This window comes from Cryptotermes secundus, unplaced genomic scaffold (assembly GCF_002891405.2).
Source record: "Cryptotermes secundus unplaced genomic scaffold, Csec_1.0 scaffold14, whole genome shotgun sequence".
Lineage (NCBI taxonomy): Eukaryota > Metazoa > Arthropoda > Insecta > Blattodea > Kalotermitidae > Cryptotermes > Cryptotermes secundus.
The window spans coordinates 322606-342345 of NW_019718022.1; the positions used below are offsets into that span (position 1 = coordinate 322606).

Sequence of the window (19740 nt, forward strand, 5' to 3'; positions counted from 1 at the left end):
AGTGCTCCGATAGAAGAGGATAGGTGTGACTCGCGTATTGAGATGCGACGTAGGGATAAAAAATCCTGAACAGTTTTAATATTTTTAATATTTAATATTTATCAATATATATGATGAACATATATTTTAGTTATTTTAGTATGAAGACGGCAAGGCATGCAGTGAAGTAGTTTAACGTAAATCAAAAAGCACCTGAAGATGGCACCTTTGTGCCGAAACATGTAGTGCGGGAGTGAAGAGTGAAGTGGATGAGTGTATGCACTGTAAGACGGCTAGAATAAATCATGGACATAAATCAGTGCAACAGGACGCTAAAATATAACATTATTCGTATGTATGTAATTACAACTGAGTCCATTTCAGCGGCGTACTTCATATTCCATCGGTCTTGAGTGTCTGTACATGTATCCTATCGTTGCTAGGAAACGGCTAGGTAAATTGTATCCTTCCTTACTTTGCTAGGCAGTTGCTCGGTAAACATGTTCCCGCGGCAACGAATACAAGAAACAATAGAATAATTGTTGGATGCGTCATTTTTGTGCGGTCCATGTCTTATCAAAAAAACGCACGTGGGTCCGTGTCCCTCTATCGTTGCCAAGTAACACGTCGGTAAAGACGTTCCCGCGGCACTGAAGAATTAATGGAGGCGTTTTGTATGCTGTGCATTTCGTATGAAAGGAAACTGTGCCATTAGTTCTTTCCAGAAGTTTCCGTTGCTTCATGTACAGCATTGGAACCTTGTGGCTGAGCAAATGATACCCGATAACTGAAGAGTTCCTGACATCCTTGTTACAGATCTTCAGTTTCCAATCGATGTGAGCGGTGTGCAGAAGGATCACCCTTTCCTGGACACTGACTCTTTCCAGTCTCTGTTTCGACGTCTCCACGCACTCAACAGGTGTGCAAAGATGAAGGTGGACAATATGCCAAAGAACAGTGTGAGTACATCTCGGTGTCTTGCAGAGAGCACGCCGGTAAACATTGCTGGGTCCCTCGCCCGGTATTCTGAAGAACATTACTGTGACTAGAGATGGCGTTTCGATTGGACACTTACCCTCATGTCTACAAATAATTACGTCAGTTTCACTGAGTTACACACCCCAAAGATCAGAGTAACTGCAGCGCACACAGAGTCTGCCCACTCTTTACGCAGTTAGACGCGGCGACAAGCAGCTATCAAGGAGCCCCCACCGCAGTATTATGCACAGCTCTAAGGAAGCACGTTTTTGCTGTTTGCATTAGTCTTGTTCGTTCTTTCGCGAAGGGACGTCCGCCTTTCGGATCCACACTGGAGCGTGAGTGTGCGGTTGCTTCTGTTGTTTCCGCAGTAGCGTCCGCCCTGCGGTTCCACAAAACTGTGAAATGTCTGCTTCTATATTCATACGGTTGTTCTCTCTCTCGTGGCCAGTAAATGATCAGAATTCTCAGATTTCACCAGGTTGGAAAATTAGAAAGCACGTTATAATAGAGCTGCTTTAAACACACGGCCTGCTTGTTAAAGCAAACAGATGCCGTTTAAATTCGTTATTCTGTATGATAGAGTAGCGAAACAAAATACCGATTCTACAAAAAGAAAGTGTTATCGTTGTGGGAATTTTCTTCTGACATGCCTTTCTTTCTTCTCGTAATTAAAATTGAAGTACAGTAATCTGCGAGGAAATCGGTCGGATGGCTGAGGTGTATTCAATGGAACACAGGCCTATCCAAATGAAACGAGTTCTGTGACCTAAACATTTCACAGGCGAATTATGTTTATAGCTAATTGGAAAAGTAATTAATTCTTTCGCATCGCTGGCCGTATCAGTGTGCCATAAACGCTTCAGAGTAAGCCTCAGTCCGTCATGATCCTCTCATTTGCATCCTGTACTTTGACCTTAGCGCAGAATAAACGCGTGTAGGGGAGGTGTGTTCTTTTTTGTTCTTAGAGACGGAGTTTGAGTTCAGAATTTCTTTTTAACTGTTGGTTTGGCCATGTACAAAAATTGGTAGAATGAGGATACCGAGATGGACTTTAGAATTAAAATTTAAACAAAAGAGACGTGGGATGACCCAGGGTAAGATGGTTCATTCCAGGCACGATATGAATGTTATTTATATAGCGTGAATGTGAAGCTGCGTACTTTTCTGCGCCTTGGCATTGTACAGAGGGAAGTGGTAAGCCTCACGCTCCGGCCAGTTACCTCTCTGTTACCCGTTAGATATGAGGCGATGCGGATGTAGTCGCGAAGAAACATATTTGGCCCCTGCCGGCAAGCGGCCGTAGCAGATTTCTTACTGAGCTGTACTTAGGATTCTGATGATTTGAAGTATCACTGAGTCATCAGAGGAAGAAGAGGCTCTCACGCTCAGTCGGAGAAAGCCGGATTGTTATGCCGGAAACTGTGCCCCATTGTTTCCTTCTGAGAGCAGGCGTTTCACAGTGACAAAGTAATTCCATACTTCCCCACGGTCCGCTTGGTGTCTCTGTTGATTGGTTCCCGGCAAGTTTTGTGAAATTACATTCTGATTCGAGAGTTCGTCATGTCTGCCACTCTCTTGTGGGAACCTTGAGCGACCTTTTGACTAGGTGTACAAAGAACTTTATTTCTCTTAACTCTCTCTGTTGTCATTGTTGTAAGTTACAGTTTCTCTATAACGTTGATATTCCTTGGTTATTTACTTGTTTTATATGGAAGGATGAACGTATATTTTAATAAATGGTACAGTTTTAATTGAACTTATATGAAAATTGTCAGTTTTACAAGGAAAGAGAGGTTTAATTTTGAACCAATTCTGTTTTTAACGGTAAAATACTGAAAGCATGGGCTCTGGCTGGAAGGGGATCCAGACATCTTCCCCACCTCCCCTGGATTTTGGGGAAAAAAATAAAACCAGAAGAAAAATACAAATACTAGAAATAAAAGTCATTAAAAATTCCTCTTCCATCCTCAATACTGATGGAGATTAGTAAAACTAGTCTTGAGTCACTTAAGCAAAAGTCTGTAAGCAAGTTTTGTGTCCCCCCCCCCATAAAACTGCCCTTTCAGTGATAAAGAAGGCACGTTGTAATTTTGTGAACTGGCTGGACCAGTCCGTAGCTTTCTTCCTCAATTTAGAAGAGAAGTGACTCAAGGACAAATTTCTGAGGCGTGTAGTACGTACTTTCTTAGTTTTAAGGAACGTGAAGATGTTATGTTATCGTTCTGGCATACAAATTTGTAGGACGGCATTTTTTTTTTCAAATTGTTAATGTATTTTGTCTAATATTGAAAATTAACAACTGTTTTACATTTGTGTGGAACAGGGAGTGAAAGAAGTGTCTGTCTTCTTCTATTTCCCCCCAGAATTACCACTAAATGAAGGACAACATCCAAAAAAATTCTGAGTTGAAACATGGTCTTCTTAGACTTTCTGTTCTGCTGTGTTTTGACTGTTGACCCTTTATGTATCTCAAGTGCACACAGTAATGCCATTAAAGGTCATGAGGGCTGGATGGACAGAAAATGTACTCATGCCCTTATCAGTCATCACGTACAGAATTAGATTAGTTGAAGGGGAGGAGACATGTTCACCTTCTAATTTACATTTTCAAAATAAGTGGAAACCAGCCATATTAAGAAATTGCATCTGTTACCTTCAGCTTCCAAGTGCAGCTGAAGCTGGCTAACTTTTTTTTTTTGTATTGTGCTTCAGGTTGATGATTCAGATGATGATGATCCCTGTGCTCTGAGCGAGAACTGGACATTCCAGCCAGAATCCAGGCGGTGGTCACGAGTGTGTGAAGTTACAGCCCAACATGTAGAACGGCTTCAAGCAATCTCTGGTTAGTTAACAGAACCTATTTGTTGGCTTGGCAGTATAATGAAGACCATTTAGTCCTTCCCAAAGATTTGAGAGTTTCACGGCAGTGACTATGAAGAATTCCGTCTTCTGGGATGCGGCACTGTGTAAATCTTATCAACCGACGTTTTGGAGGAACGTATCGCCTCGATCTTCAGGGTAGAAAAATTCGCTGCAGATTGTAGCAATCTACTTAAGCTGGTTCCTTGCTCACAGATTTTTGCACCCTGAAGATGGAGGCGATACGTTCCTCCAATATGTCAGTTCACACGGCACCACATCCCAGAAGATGGCGTTCTGCAAATAACAGCCTAGACTTTCTTCGAAGAACGATTAATTAATTCACTGATACATGGAGCTTGAAGAAGTATTGAGTTTAAAGGAGCGCAGGTAGGATCTGGGGCTGTCACACCCAAGCAAAGAACCAGCATGAAAGCATTTGATAAGCAGAAGCTCTATTTGGCTTATTCCTTGACCTCGAAGATGAAAGTGACTTGTTCCTACGAATCATTGTTATATCCAACTCTTGAAGCACAAAGTTTGAACATTTATAGATTTAATGAATGTAGTGTAACATGTAAATGCACAGCTTCACACTAAATTTGCGTCTGCGCAGAACCTGATTTTCTCGTTACTCTGGAAATGACCACAACCGCAGCTCTTACTGATTGCCAGTAGGAAACACATTTGTATGACACACCTTTTTTTTTCTTTTCCAAAATGACTTTATTAATAATCTCCAATTTGGTGACATCCTCCTGGGACATTCTGTATGTAGATGGATTTGTGGTTTATCTGATAATGCTATCAGTTGCTGTGGAAAATACATATGGAATGAGCAGGACAAAGCGAGGAATGGAGGCAGAAATATAACAGGTGACTTTGTTATTTGCACATCTCACTTAGTTATGTTACGATAGTCAGTTCAGGGAAGTTACCATGAAATGTACATGTAGATATGATGGAATGAAAGAAACCGAAGGAAGTCATTTACAGTTCTGTTCAATGGCCAACTCAAAAAGTAAGAAAATAGCAGGAGTATGATATTAAAATGGATCTTATGGAAGTGGTCAGTGAGAACATAAATTTGATTGAACAATTTGTAATCATGTCCATCAGCAGTTTTTTGTTTCTATTCCTGATATTGTGTCTTAGGGTTCTGCTTTCAAATAGTTATCTTCATTTAGTTCAGTTACCTAATTTTGTAATAAGCATTGCTTTATGTGTCAGGATCAGTGCAAGATAGAATCAGTGTGTAAAGATTTGAGAATTGCGCATATTTCAAAATATTCTGAAACAACAGTAACAAATCATAATTATGTTCGTGACAGAATTAAGCAAAAATTAAAATGGGAAATGGCTGCTACTGTTGAGTTCAGAATGTCATTTACCTTACCATTCCTATCAAAGAATCTAATGATGAAAATATACAAAATGATAGTTGTACCTGCTCTGATGAGAAAGTTTGAATCTAAGGTAGGCCGCACAACGGCATGCGTCAAGACTGGGACATGACGCAAAGAAAGAAGCACAGTTGAAATGAATGAGATTATGAAAACTGGCGCACACCGGTCTGAGTCATGATGCTGACATAATCTCATTCGTTTCAACTGTGCTCCTTTCTTTGCGTCATGTTGCGGGCATCGTGTCTTGACTGTTACATGTCTTGACACATGCTGGTGTGAGGCCTACCTTAGACAGACGAAGTAGAAGGAAGATGTAGAAGATTGCATGCTGAGACACTTAATTTATACTTGTTACCTAATAATTTAAAGATAATTCGAGCATGCATGGTAGAGATGAAATATATTAGTTATAAAACCACGTAGACAATAATACAAAAACTGGATCTTAAAGAAACAGGGTGTGCAGTTGTGAGGTGAACCAAACTGGCTTCTGAGTCTGATTGCAGGCTTTCGTGAAAACTATAATACACTTCTGAGTTGAAGAAAGAGAGGAAATTAGCTGGAAATTTCTTGCATCTGAGCAAGTATCAGCTTTTCAAGAAAGCTCAGCACCATGGAGTCAGTGAGTCAGTGAGTCAGTCAGGTGATGTGAGGAATCCTGTCATGTTACAGCTGCAGCGAGCAAGGAGAAGGACCAGTCTGCACCTGATGGCGCAGAGGAACATCACGGTTTCCCAGGGGAGCGGTTGATGGATGAGGAAGAGGACTATGATCCTGAGGAGATGCCTGTCATAGCTAATCTTCGCTATGGCAGTTTACCACCTGGTCACCCTGCAGGTGATCCAGAACTTTTGGCTGTGCGATTTCGACGGACTGGCAGTGAGCGCCTTAGGGATGGTGCCAAAGCCTTGCTGCGTCGCATGGAAAGTCTCAAATCTCGTAGAAGGAGGCAACAAAATCGAGAAGGCGTTGTCATTAGTGGGCCACAGGTAGAGAGTTGCGTTCATTTCCAGAAATTGGGGTATGTTTTAGGCATACAGTACACTCCAAATTATCTGGACTTACTGGGGGAAGAATCATGAATGAACTTGAGATCTTGCATAATCCACAGTTATAAGCCATGATAGTTGATGTAGCTGTTGGATAGCAGAGTGCTTGATTTCTGCAGGCAGGAGGATTTTTCTGTTCTTGCCGCATCCAGAATTGCTGTGAGACCCACCAAGGCTCCTGTCTAGTGGGTACAAAGGGATTTTTCTAGGAATAAAGACAGCCAGAGAGTAAACGTGATTGTATATCTTCAGCCAGTGTCAACATTGAGAATCCCACTCCCCACAGACATCATAGTGACATGACAAGGGTGAAACTTTACCTTTATTTTCCATGTTTTATAAACCAAAATTCTCTCATTTGTGTCTCGTACACATAACATCTTATGTTGGAGCTACAGTTCTGTGGATGATAAGTACAGTAGTAGCACACAATGTTGGCATGGGGTGGAGAAGGTCCAGTCATAATCCCCCTCCTACTGCCTGAAAACGAAATGGTATATTTACATACCAGGAAGGGCATGAAAGAGATGGAAAATTCATAAGTCTCATACTTAGTTACTCATGGAGCTGAGCCCTTGTGGAGGAGCTGCCAATTCTGCAGCTACTCTAGAATTTCCCAGCATTTTATGGAACCCGAAGGTTCATTACCATGTTCACAAGAGCCCTTCACTGGTCCCTATTCTGAGCCAGATTATCCAATCCATACCATCCCATCCTATCCTGTCTCTCTAAGATCCATTCTAATATTATCCACCCACCTATGCCTTGGTCTTCCCTGTGGTCTCTTTCCTTCTGGCTTTCCTACCAATATTCTATACGCATTCCTCGTCTCCCCCATTTGTGCTACATGACCTGCCTGCCTCATCCTTCTTGACTTGATCATTCTAATTATACTTGGAGAAGAGTACAAGTTATGAAGCTTCTCATTATGCAGTTTTCTCCAACCTCCTATCACTTCATCTCTCTTTGGTCCAAATCATAATACTCATATGTATGGCAATTTATGATTTAGAAATTTTAATTAAGTTCAGTTGGTAATGAAAATTATTATAAAACTTGTGCATTAATTATATGTTGACACATAATTGACAGCAGATACAGAGAGGTAAAGGGTCCACAGACACTGATGACTGGCACAGGTTGAGGTAAATTGTATGTAGCATAAGCAGGTGACTGCTCTTGCAGTATGTGTTAAGCACATTCTTCAATAGTGGCCCATGTTTTGTCATGTTCTAACATTTGGTCATGCTGTATACTAATCTTATCCATACATTATTATACACAGAAGACTGAATTCATGCGAATGATAGACAAATATTTAAATGGTTTTCCTTGCCTGCTCATCATTCATTTCATCTTTATGCTTAATTTTCTGCCCATTAGCCTGTGCAGTTAAAGTATTGTCAAGCAGTCCATCAGACACATACATTCAGGCCCACACAGTCAGCGTGTAGAAATGCTGAAGTTCTGTTGCACAGGTGCTGGATGTGACAACAATGCAGCAGCGCATGAAGGATCTGAACTGTGTTGACGTCTCCCCTACTGGAACCAGCACCTCCTCACCAGAGCACCAACCATCATCTGGTCTTCCCTCCGCCACTCCAACACCTACACTGACACCATCCCCAGCCTCAGGAACATTGGGTCCAGCATTTGGAGATGATAGTTCTAGTTACTGTTCAGATGGAAGCCAGGGCGGTGGCAGTTCAACAGCACCGCCTCATCATCGTGGCCGCTCAAAACTAAACCGGGCGAAAAAACTACTCCATCATGGTCGCAGCAAAGCTGAAGACCATGGTGCCTTGTCAGACTCTGAGTGCCAACCCACAAGTTGGAGAGAGCAGTACCTCAAAGATGCAAACAGTAACCACACCAAGGTATATGTGATGAACATGCCTATGATAACTGCCCTACCCTAATCAGTGTACCTTATATACTTTGTATACAGGTCAAGGCTGTTTAAGATATGAAAATATGCAAGGTTAGATCATCATCTGTAACAGCTGTTCAACCCAAGATGAATCTTGGGTAGCTCTAACTGGGCAGAATGCTGATACCCAGAGAGAGAGAGAGAGAGGCATGAATCTTATCACAAAACTAGATCAACATGTCAGTTCGATCTTTAATTAGAAACATCAGTTAAACATCTCAGATCCCCTGCCAGACTCAGTCCAATATCAGGAAATCATATTTCAGTCCAATATTGGACCAGATATGATAGCGGTATAGGATTTTCCATGAGCACTTGATGTTTTGATAACCTGGTGAATAAATGCTCCAATTTTAATGAATACAAAGCAAAATCATATGTGTGTGCCATTGAATCATGTCATGATTCCTTTGAATTCAGTCTGCACCTTCACATACTGTTTCTCTAAGATCCATTTTAATATCATCCTTCTTATAACTAGGTGTGTCTAGTGGTACTTTCTTTCAAGGGTTTCCAGATGAAGTGGTAGGTTCAGCATTTTCCTAGTGTACACTACATGTTCCACTTACCTGATCCTTGATATAATTACACTAGCAGTATTACATGAAGAGTACAAATTAAGTTCCTCAGTAAGTAATTTCTCCAGTCCTTTGCTACATCTGTCTTAGACCCACATATTTTCCCCCACAGTTCATTACCCAGGATATCACCATGATGTAATGCTGTACACTTGTCCTCAGAAGGTACCCGGTTCCACTTTCTACCCGGTTACTGGCTGTTGAGACTGAGGCACTCTTGTAATATTCCCCAAGCTTCAGATCGTAACTACAAGTAACAATATCACTACTACAAATTCATACAGTCTGCAGTTTACTACAGTACGTACTTATGTCTTCACCAACAGTTGTCTGGTAATGGCTTCCGATGGCAGATGTTCCCAAACTATACCCATGCCTCAGCTACCAGCTTCTAACAGGAATGGCCCACAGTGACTGAACTGCAGCAGTCCTGTGACTGCTAACCAGCAAACGCGCGTCACTCCACTGTATGCAACTGCACTCCAGTCGCTAACTGAACTGAACTTGGTCGAATCATATAGCCTCAGAGTGGACCACACAACAAACACTGCTTTCAACAGTACTTCCATTGTTGCGCACGATGCAGTCCTTTGTATGCCACAGTATGTTAAAATAAATGACTTCAAGCAATTAAAATTATATGTTGTAGGCTGAGTATTAGCTTTATTCAGAAAGCCAAAATTCTTTCCAGACTCGGGAGCTGTGTCTGGAAATAAACTCTACCAAACACAGCAAATACTGATATCACTCATGCTTTCTCCAGGTGCTGGAGTATGTAGACATTCGGGGTCATGATCAAGATACAGTCCGAAGGCCATCAGTCACCTGCAAGTCACAAGCAAGGGCAGGTAGTCTCAACCTTGGCAAGGAAAGTCAGTGGTATCGAGAGAAGTTACAGGGTGAACTGCGCAGAGGTGAGATCAGATTTGATTTTGTCTGATCCAGTGTAGCATTAAGATAAAGATAAATGTAATTATTTTTAACTTTCATGTGGGGTAATTTACAGTGTGGTCGAATTTTATGCGAGGTGTGCATTCCTGAAGACCTCATATAATTCAGGACTAGTTCTCTTCTCATATGAATAAATTTGCATTATTTCAGACTTTGTGCATAGAATGAGACCTTGTTAGTAGTTTTTATATTGCACTATTTCATATCTGCATGATTTAAATTCACATAAGATTTGAGCACACTATATTCCTATAGACAAGATGTAAATGCTATACAGTTGCTCGACAAATATTATGAATACTGCATTTTGGGCCTCCCCCCTTTTTGAGTAACAACCCTGCAGGGACTATGAAAGCTGTCTATTCATTGCCCATTGTTATTAATTTTTCATGATTGTACCAGTCATGATCTTCCAAAATACAGTGGAACCACCATAAAATGTTCAGCTGAAGTTTTCTCTCATTTAATGCTCAATTTTAGGAATCCTAAGTCAGTAATCTTAGTGTTAAATGCATTTTGTGTAACATTTTCCTCAGTTTAGTGTTCAAATCCATCATTTCCCAAAAGGACATGATGTGACAATTTCAGGATAATAGCTGAACACGCTCATTGAGAGGTGCACTTCTCAGTGTGTCTACATTGTATGTACTACAGTCAAAAGCCTGTTTAATTTCATCTCTCATTTGGCTCTTAATTTCTCTGTTAGATATCTGTAAAATTCTCAGAAATTGAAATGAAAAGATTTATCTATCAATATTATCACAAATATTTGTCCCAAAGCAACCAGAACTTCATTTTTACATAATATGAAGTCATCAGAATCAGTATGTGAATGATTAACTGGAATTTTGTTACATGAAAGTGACCCGTTTATGTATTATATATAGAGATGAACTAATTAGTAATATTTTGTAATGACATACTTTTATCATTAGATTTAAAGAAAAATAATTGCTATCTTAATGATGGAGTCATCTCAAGAAATGAAAGAGCTTTGTAAGCAAAGCAAATGTTGAACATTCAAATTTAACAGCAGACCCTAAATTTATTTTATATCTGTATGTTTCAGTACCCGTGTCTTTTAAGTACCATTGTTAATGTTGTCATCTTTCTGTTAACTGAGCTTGCAATGGGCATGGAAGTTTTTGGAGATAGTCTTATTTCTGCCATCAGCTGATTGGTTTTCACTATACTGACATATTTTATTACATTTTTTTTCCTGGAAGTAGTGGCACTTGTCAATTTTGGACATTCTCAGTGCAAAATAATGTTTAGTATAAAAGGTTAATATATAAAATGTTCTTACTGTTGACAATAGTCTTAAACAAATAATAAATAAAAACATATCTCAACATCTGATCACTTGAAAATGAGCAGAAAAACATTTCCTGAAATAGATCAATAAATGAATAAATATACAAGTGTAGGTCTACCTAAGACAATAAACAGTGCCCAAGGTGGCCATGGAGTAACATTTCTGCTTTAACTTGACACAGATGTGACAGTGTATCGTGACAGGTCAGGTTCAACAGAGTTAATGGGAAGTCAGGACTCCAGCAGTACACTGGCATCACAACCTGAGAGTGAGCATGATGAAGGGGGTTCAACCCCACGGCACAAGTAAGTTCATTTTGTGAGGCAGTAAGTAATTACCTAACCAGCCAACTCTTTGTACTCATATCTTGACTAGCATAAGCATATTAAAACCAAACGACAGCAGATAAACCTAAAACTAAAGAAAATGTCTTGGCTCCTGGGACAAAAATCTAAACTATCCATAACAATAAACTACTCCTATACAAATGCATTATTAAACCAATATGGACCTACGGGATCCAGCTGTGGGGTTGTGCTAAACCGTCACATACAAAAATCATACAGAGAATACAGTCAAAAATCCTACGAGCAGTCGCAGATGCACCCTGGTATGTGTCCAACTTATCTCTCCACAACGACCTCCAGACTCCTTTTGTCAGTGACGAGATTCACAGACAGTCGAGACTATACAGCGCACGACTAGATGGACATAGCAACAAACTCATAGTGGCCCTGAATACTCCGCCAAAGGTGCCAAGGAGACTAAAATGACAATGGCCTACTGACCTCCCCGAACCCACTGAAGACACGGAAACAAATATTATCCATCTACAAGACCGATAGGGATTCATCGGAGGATGAATACTCCACTCATGCCACTCACCCACAAATTTACTTAATGCTCCCCAAACAAGAGAGCAGATTGTAAATACGTAGTCAATAAAAAAAAATATCTTGACTGTATAGTATTGAATGATATGATGATTGGTGAACTGGAAGGCATTTGGAAGGAGGCAATTGTGGTATAACTGAGGTGCTATGCCAGCATTTGTCTTGAGGGACTGAGGAAAATGACAGAAGGCCTCAGTCAAGATACCTGCTGTCGTGGTTGAGATCTGCACCAAGCACTTCTAGATCCAAGTCCAGAGCATTAGTGCAAGACTAGTCTGTTCAGTAACATGAAATTTTGAACCAACGCTTGATAACCTGAAGCTGTGTAAGTTTCAATTGATTTATCAACTGCATACTAGGAATTGTGTTCTGCAATTGCAGTGTTTGCCTGTTAGACACAGACACGTGTGATGATGTTACAGAGCTGTGGTGGTGAGGTGGCACAGTTTTCAGCGGGGCTCAGCGCGTCCGGATTCGTATCTGTTCCGCACAGGTGAGAGAGGCAGGGGCACTGCGCAAGGCTCTCGGCCAATGGCATCACTCTCATGTGGCCAGCTGCTGGTGTTACGCAAGTTAGCACTGCTCAAACTTACGGCCTTCATGGAGCGGTACTGCCCGACGCACCGCACGGGCTGGAACTGGGAGCTGCCAAAGTTCATCCGCAAGATTAAGACTCCAGACTACAAAGGTGAGCTGAGGATGTATATGTGAATGAAAGAATGAATTGAGTGGGCCATAACAAGTCCATGCACCATGAAGATGTATACATAACAATGTATCATTTAACTAAGCATCTACCACAGTTTTAATTCTTGATGTCACGTATTACTACAGATGTACGTAGCACGTCCACAAAGTAAGTTTCTCACTTGTCCCACAGCTAGCAAACCCTATATTGCGTGAAGTGATTGTGCGTACGTGATGGAGCAATGACGTAGCTTGGCGCATGCATCAACGGAATTTCTCGCATTCCCATAGTAGCATAATTGCAGCTGTTGAAGATGGAGGCTCTTATTCCAGCTCCCGCCGACTCTGAAGTGTGGTCAGTGATAAAGTTTTTGAATGCACAGAGCATAGCACCAATTGAAATTCATCGTCAACTGTGCCGGGTCTTTGGGCCTAACGTTATGAGCAAGCAGATGATGCGTCACTGGTGCAGACAGTTTTCAGCAGGTCGACAAAGTGTGCATGATGAGAAGCGCAGTGGGTGGCCATCCATGATTACAGACGACCTGGTGGAGCTTGTGCGGGAATGCATTATGGAGAATTGTCGCGTCACAATTACGGAACTCAGCAGTCGTGTCCTGCAGATTTCCCGCTCCTTGTTGCACGAAATTGTCACGGAGCACCTGTTGTTCAGGAAATTGTGCGCCAGGTGGGTGCCGAAGCAACTGACACCAGAACACAAAACAAAGCGCATGGAGTCAGCATTGACCTTTCTGCAGTGGTACCATGACGACGGCAAAGAGTTACTGGACCAGATCATCACAGGTGATGAAACGTGGATTGCACACATTACCCCAGAAACCAAGCAGCAGTCAATGCATTGACGTCACAGTGGATCTCCCTGTAAGACGAAATTCAAGCAGACATTGTCGGCACGGAAAGTGATGTGCACGGTATTCTGGGACAGACGGGGCGATCTTCACGTCGACTTCCTGACCAGAGGTGAGACGGTGAATGCTGAGCATTACTGTGAAACACTGCAGAAATTGTGACAGGCCATTCAGAACAAGCAGCGCGGGATGCTTAGTGCCGGTATTGTCTTCCTGCATGATAACGCTAGGCTGCACATGGCTTGATGGACAGCAAGTCTCCTGCAGGAGTTCAGCTGGGAGGTGTGTAATCACCCACCCTACAGCCCGGACCTCGCTCCCAGTGATTTCCAGCTTTTCCTACACCTCAAGAAATTCCTGTCCGGTGAGCGTCAGCGTTTTGAGAATGACAGAGAGGCGGAGATGGTTGTCACACAGTGGCAGACTTCTACGGCACAGGTATTCAAAAGTTGGTCCCACGGTATGACAAATGTCTCAGTTCTGGTGGTGATTATGTTGAAAAATAGCTGAATACTTGCTGTATCTGTTGCAATAAATATTTCCATGAAATTGTGTTTTGTTTCCGCAAACAGCCCCAGGGAAACTTACTTTGTGAACAAGCCTCGTATATGTCTCTTACTGTATTATTTTAAAGGGTGTGTTGCATATTCTGCATCACCAAATGAAATTATATTGGATTTGAGGTTGTCGCAATAGTGATTATGAAGAGTATTTTCTTCTGGGCCCTGATGGTGTGTAGTCTGGTTCAGGTTCCCCAACATTTCAGAGGACCATACTGCCTTTATGTTCAGGATCAAAGAGTAAGCCAAGCAAGTCTCTGTGTGCTTCCTGCTTCTTGCTGGTTACTTTTTTGGCTTATGTTCGAATGGTGAAGGTGAACGTGTGTTCCTCTGAAATGTTGCTGAACTTCAAGCAGAATACATGATGTCACATATCAGAAGATGGTCTCTTCAAATGAATTTAGATGAAAGTGTGATCATGATGACACTGACATGTAATGATTGTCTGAAGGCTAGAGATGTAATGGGCATACATGGCTCTGTGGAATTGCAATAAATACTCTACCTGAAGATGACTCTGTAGTCAAACGTAGTGGAAAATTAAAGATGAATGAGAGTTGGTGCTGTTTAATCACATTTAAATTGTAGTATTTTATAAATGGATGGAGGGGTGCAACTTACCACAAGGCATCTTTATTTGTAAGACCTTCTGTAATGATAGAATCATGTATGTTCTTAAACAGAATGTATCTGCTTATTTGTGTTATTCATAATTTATTGTCCAGTGCTTGAAACGTTTGTGCCTAAATACTTCATAGTCACCGTTTAACTCTATATTGTAACTGTGTGTTCCAGACAAGACTGTGTTTGGGGTGCCATTGCTCCTTTCCTTGCAAAGAAATGGCCAAGCTCTACCAAAGTGTATTCAAGCAGCATTGCGCTGGTTGCGTGTCAACTCTCTGGATCAAGTTGGCTTGTTCCGCAAGTCAGGCGTGCGGTCACGGATCCAGAAACTAAAACTGATGACAGAAATGCAGGGAGAAACTATCAGTTTTGAAGGCCAGCAAGCGTACGATGTGGCTGATATGGTGAAGCAGTACTTCAGAGAGTTACCAGAGGCACTACTTACAAACAAACTCTCTGAAACCTTCATTGCAATCTTTCAACGTAAGGAACATTCAAAAGTACAAACGTTCCAAGACTTCTGTCATGGATATAAGTCATTAAGGCATTTCATGTGTAAGAAGTCATTGAAAAGGTTCACAGAGTCGTTTACATATGTAACATGCATGGGATAAACAGATGCATACAAGTTTCGGTTGAAAAACATCATAACATGAGACCATTTGGGGGACTTAGGTTTAAATGGGAGTATAGAATTAAATTGAAATTTAGATAAAAGTATTCTAAAGATGTGAACAAAAATTAATCAACTCAAAACTATAGTTCATTTGCAGACTTTTATGACATGTGATGAATCTTTTGATTCTGTAACATCATGGAACTTCTTGCTCTGCTAAGTGACTGTCAAGTGCAGAGGAAGTTGGTTGTTTCAGTACAGTTTTCCATTATGATGCTGGCTCCCTGAGGGTGCCTTCATTTTCAAAGGTTATTTGATAACTTCATGGCTGAACTGCTGTGAGAGTGCTGACTTTGCTGTGGATGACACCCAGCCCTTTCTGTTCCAGATGTTCCAAACAATCTCCGGGCAGAAGCTGTTCAGTGTGTGCTGCTCCTCCTCCCTGATGAGCACCGTGAAGCACTGCAAACACTACTGGAGTTCCTGTGCCAGGTGTCAGCCCGGTCTGCAGCCAACCAGATGACCGCAAGCAATCTGGCTGTCTGCTTGGCCCCTTCTGTATTCCATTTGCATCATCCCCCATCCTCTAGTAGTTCAAGTCGCTCATCTTCCGCGTCCCCACGACGGCGGAAGACAGTTGGAGTTCCAGACCAGCGGGAACTTGGCGAGAATCGTGCAGCTCATGATTGCCTCCTCTACCTTATCAAGGAGCACAAAGATCTCTTTATGGTATGAGTATGTTTTGTTGCACTGTTTTGTATGGGTTACTTCATTTGTACACAACAGAATAAAAATAATTACCTTCATAATGCAGCATTACAGATGGGCTCACTGTAGAATGAATTAAAAAATCTGGGGAGAATATTTATTAATTATAAGGAAGTTTCAATAGAAGTTCCCATCGCAGTGGCCTGGGTTTGATCCCAGGTCAGGTTATGTGGGATTTGTGGTGGACACAGTGGCCCTGGAGCAGATTTTGTCCAAGTACTTCAGTTTCCCCTGCTTGCTTCTCATTTCACCAACTGCTCCATACTCGTCTGGGGCTGGTACAATAAGCCAATTAGTGGCTGACATACCAAGTGGACTTAGTCTCACCCCACCCCACCAGATTTAAACATTTTTAATTCAATAGAAATCCGTCTGAGGGCAATTAATGGAGATCAGCATTTAATACATGACTTCATTACTGGAGATAAAAGTTTGAGGTGGTGGAATATCGTGTTACAGCTCGGATTTTCCCTCCTTTGATCTGTAAAGGACACCAGTTCTAGTTGGTGCATATGGAAATACAGCAGGGTGGAGCAGTTGGTTTTGCCAGCACAACAGTGTTGTACTAATGGGTTGTTCAGTGCGTTGTGCATTAGAAAAATGAATGTGTGAATGCTATGGTGAGGGGGTGTGACTGGTACAAACAGATGTCCAGCAATTACCCTGAAGCAGATTTCTGTTCAGCATCCCCTATGCACAACAGACAGTTGGAGGAATTCAAAAGATAATATATCTAAGCGGTTAACTTAAAGGCAGAGCTGGTATTAATTTTGAAGAAATGAAATGCTTGTTTTTGGTACATCAAAACAGGTATCAGAAGAGACACTAGCTCAGTGCCATTTCAACTACATGGAGGAAAGTATTCCTGTTGCACTGGAGGAGCTTGGAGCTGAGTTCCAGCAGGACTGGCGTGGTTATCTCTATGCCTGCACCACAGCACTGCTGAAAGAGGCCCGAGAGAAGTTAGTGACATTTAACTCTTAATTCATTTATGTTTTGTTTAGTCACCAGAGCACTAAATCGAAATTTGTAATGCCAGAATCATCATGGGATTGTTATCCTATCTAATTACAAGTATTCAGAAATATAGTAAGTATTACATGAAAACTGTTTTCAATCTATGTAAGTTTTGAGGTTTTCACGGCGATTACAATGAAGAGAGTCGTCTTCTGGGTTTAGGCACCGTGTATTCTTCGTGTTGGCCAACGTTTCGGAGGAACGTCAGCCAAAACGAAGAATACACAGCGCCTAAACCCAGAAGACGACTTTCTTCAAACATCTCACTTGTTTACATTAGCTTGCAATTTGATAACGGAGCCACTGGGGCAAGATATGAAATTTTGTGTATTGGAAGATCATAAATATGGAAGTTTGCTTTTGGGAAAGGTCAAGTCTGCAATGCCACTTGAAGGACTGAAGCATAGTTATCTTTGTCATTGCTACCTGGTGGTCTGTACAGTAACTGCAGCTGACAGTCAGCCAGTGATATTCACGCACAGTTTCACAAACTTTTGCAGTGTTTTCTTCAGTTGTGCTTGTTGCTGGCTGTCCTGATCTGTCTCATCAGTGACACTTTCTCTTCCCTCAGAAAAACATGTCACCCACTTGTAAACTGCTGTGTCTTCATAGCATTATCCCTGCGAATCTGCATTAACATCCCTCTGATTATGCTTCCGCTCTTGCCAAGTTTAGCAAGAAGCTCTGACATTCTCATGACAGCATACCAGAACACACTCAGACAATAGTAGACACCACTCAGAAAAAGACTGCCATAGATCAACAACAACACTATGAAACGCTGATATGCCAGTGTCATGAAACCATACTGAGGTTTCTGTCCACAGTTACCATGACAAGCACATGGTGGCGAGTTTGCAAACTTTATTGTCAGAGCACATATATCAATAAATTTCCATTTATTTGTATAGTAAGTTTTTTTTTTTTTTTTACTTTTAGGGCTACCTTTTGTTTCACTAATCTGGATTATCGCTTAATATGTATGACCTCTCACCTGAATTACTCTGGATTACTGAGGGTTTACTGTACTGAATAGTTGTTTGAGGCACTGTGCTACAAGCCAGAAGGTTGTGGGTTCAGCTCCTGATGAAATCATTAGATTTTTCAGTTGATCTAAGCCTTCCAGCTGCGTTGTGACTCAGGGCTCGACTCGGCCTCTAATGCAAGTCCCAGGAATATCCCTGGGATAAAGGGTGGCCAGTGCATAAGACTGGTAACCTCACTGCCATCTCTGATGCGATTGTTCGATTGGAGTCTTGATGTCTGACTAACCCTGTGGTGCTCCACAGCCTGTTACAGGGATAGCGTTGCCTTTTTAACCATCAACAGCTTCTGCAATATTGGGACAGCATAGGGATATTTGAGCAAATTCTAGACTTTTATATGTAAGATTGTGCTTGGTCACATATTCCAGGAGTCGTGGTTGGGTGAACATGCCCTGCACAACCGATCAGCAGGTGGAAATGGCATATAAGAAGGTGGGTGATGGACACCCTTTGAGGCTTTGGCGTGTGTCCACTGAAGTAGAGGCACCACCTCAGGAGCTATTGCAGCGAGTGCTGAGGGAACGTCATGTTTGGGATTACTCACTTCTGAAGTGGCGTATTGTAGCACGCCTTGACTCTCAAGTTGAAGTGTTCCAGTATGTTTGTGCCAGCATGGCACCCCTCCCCGCCAAGGACTTCTGTGTTCTTCGGTAACTATTCTGTTCCTAGTTCTTCACTAAAGTGATATAGGTTCACTGACATAACAGTAACTTCGATAGGAAACAGTTTGAGTGGGCTGTCAGTTCTTTGACAGTGACATACACATTAAATGTTCTGTGGGTGTGAAACTCGAGGGTGTCTGGAAACTGTGTATGGGGAAGAATATTTGGACCCAAGAGAAACAGGTAACAGGTAAATGGAGAAAATTATATAGAGAAGGACTACAGAACTTTTACTACTACAGTAGTAGAGGAGTTTAATTGAGAAGGGTGAAGTGTGTAAGACATGTGGAATGCTCATGGGAAACGAAAATACATTCAAGTATTTGGTTGGGAATTTCATGTATAAACAAACAACTGAACTGAAGACAGGAAATTACAGTCTTTTGGGATGTGGTGTCATATAGTGTAGTAGATAGGTACCAATGCTCCAGAGGAACCTACTGCGTCCCTGAAGATGGAGGAAGGACATTATTCCAAAATGTTTGTTCTGTTTGCAAAATACACAGCACTACATGCAGAAGATACATATATATTTCTATTTGCTGCAATGATAACCTAAATCTCAGGAAGTGAACATTGATCACAACTGACTGCACATTCCCCTTTGTTGCCATCTGATTGCAACTTGCTCATCAATTTCTCTTTATTTTCACTACATGTTTCAGTCTAACTGATGTTGCACATGGATGGCAAGAAAAGCAGACGCAAAATCAGATATATGCAGTGCAACAGGATGCTGCAATTTAATGTTATTGATCAGAACATTCATTTCTGTGGCATATGTCTCCTATCACAGTACACCTGTACTGTAACAACCACAGTCATTCCTGCATACAAGGATAATAACAAACTAAAAGACATCATTGATATACTTGATATAAAATAATTTGAATCACAGTAATCTCTATAATTCCTGGGTCACAAACATGCCAGTTTTAATCAGAACTCCC

At 41.5% G+C, this 19740-nt stretch overlaps 1 protein-coding gene across 1 annotated transcript in view; it reads left to right on the top strand.

Annotated features, from left to right (window-relative positions):
• LOC111861210 (rho GTPase-activating protein 7) overlaps positions 1–19740 on the top strand; it is a 174637-nt gene that overhangs the window by 148728 nt on the left and 6169 nt on the right. Inside the window, exons 8-18 of the mRNA XM_023849671.2 lie at positions 796–938; positions 3673–3802; positions 5898–6214; positions 7753–8151; positions 9546–9696; positions 11230–11353; positions 12364–12629; positions 14853–15164; positions 15686–16026; positions 16876–17027; positions 18497–18778. Of these exons, the coding sequence (XP_023705439.1) occupies positions 796–938; positions 3673–3802; positions 5898–6214; positions 7753–8151; positions 9546–9696; positions 11230–11353; positions 12364–12629; positions 14853–15164; positions 15686–16026; positions 16876–17027; positions 18497–18778 (2617 nt within the window). The remainder of the gene's footprint in view (positions 1–795; positions 939–3672; positions 3803–5897; positions 6215–7752; positions 8152–9545; positions 9697–11229; positions 11354–12363; positions 12630–14852; positions 15165–15685; positions 16027–16875; positions 17028–18496; positions 18779–19740) is intronic.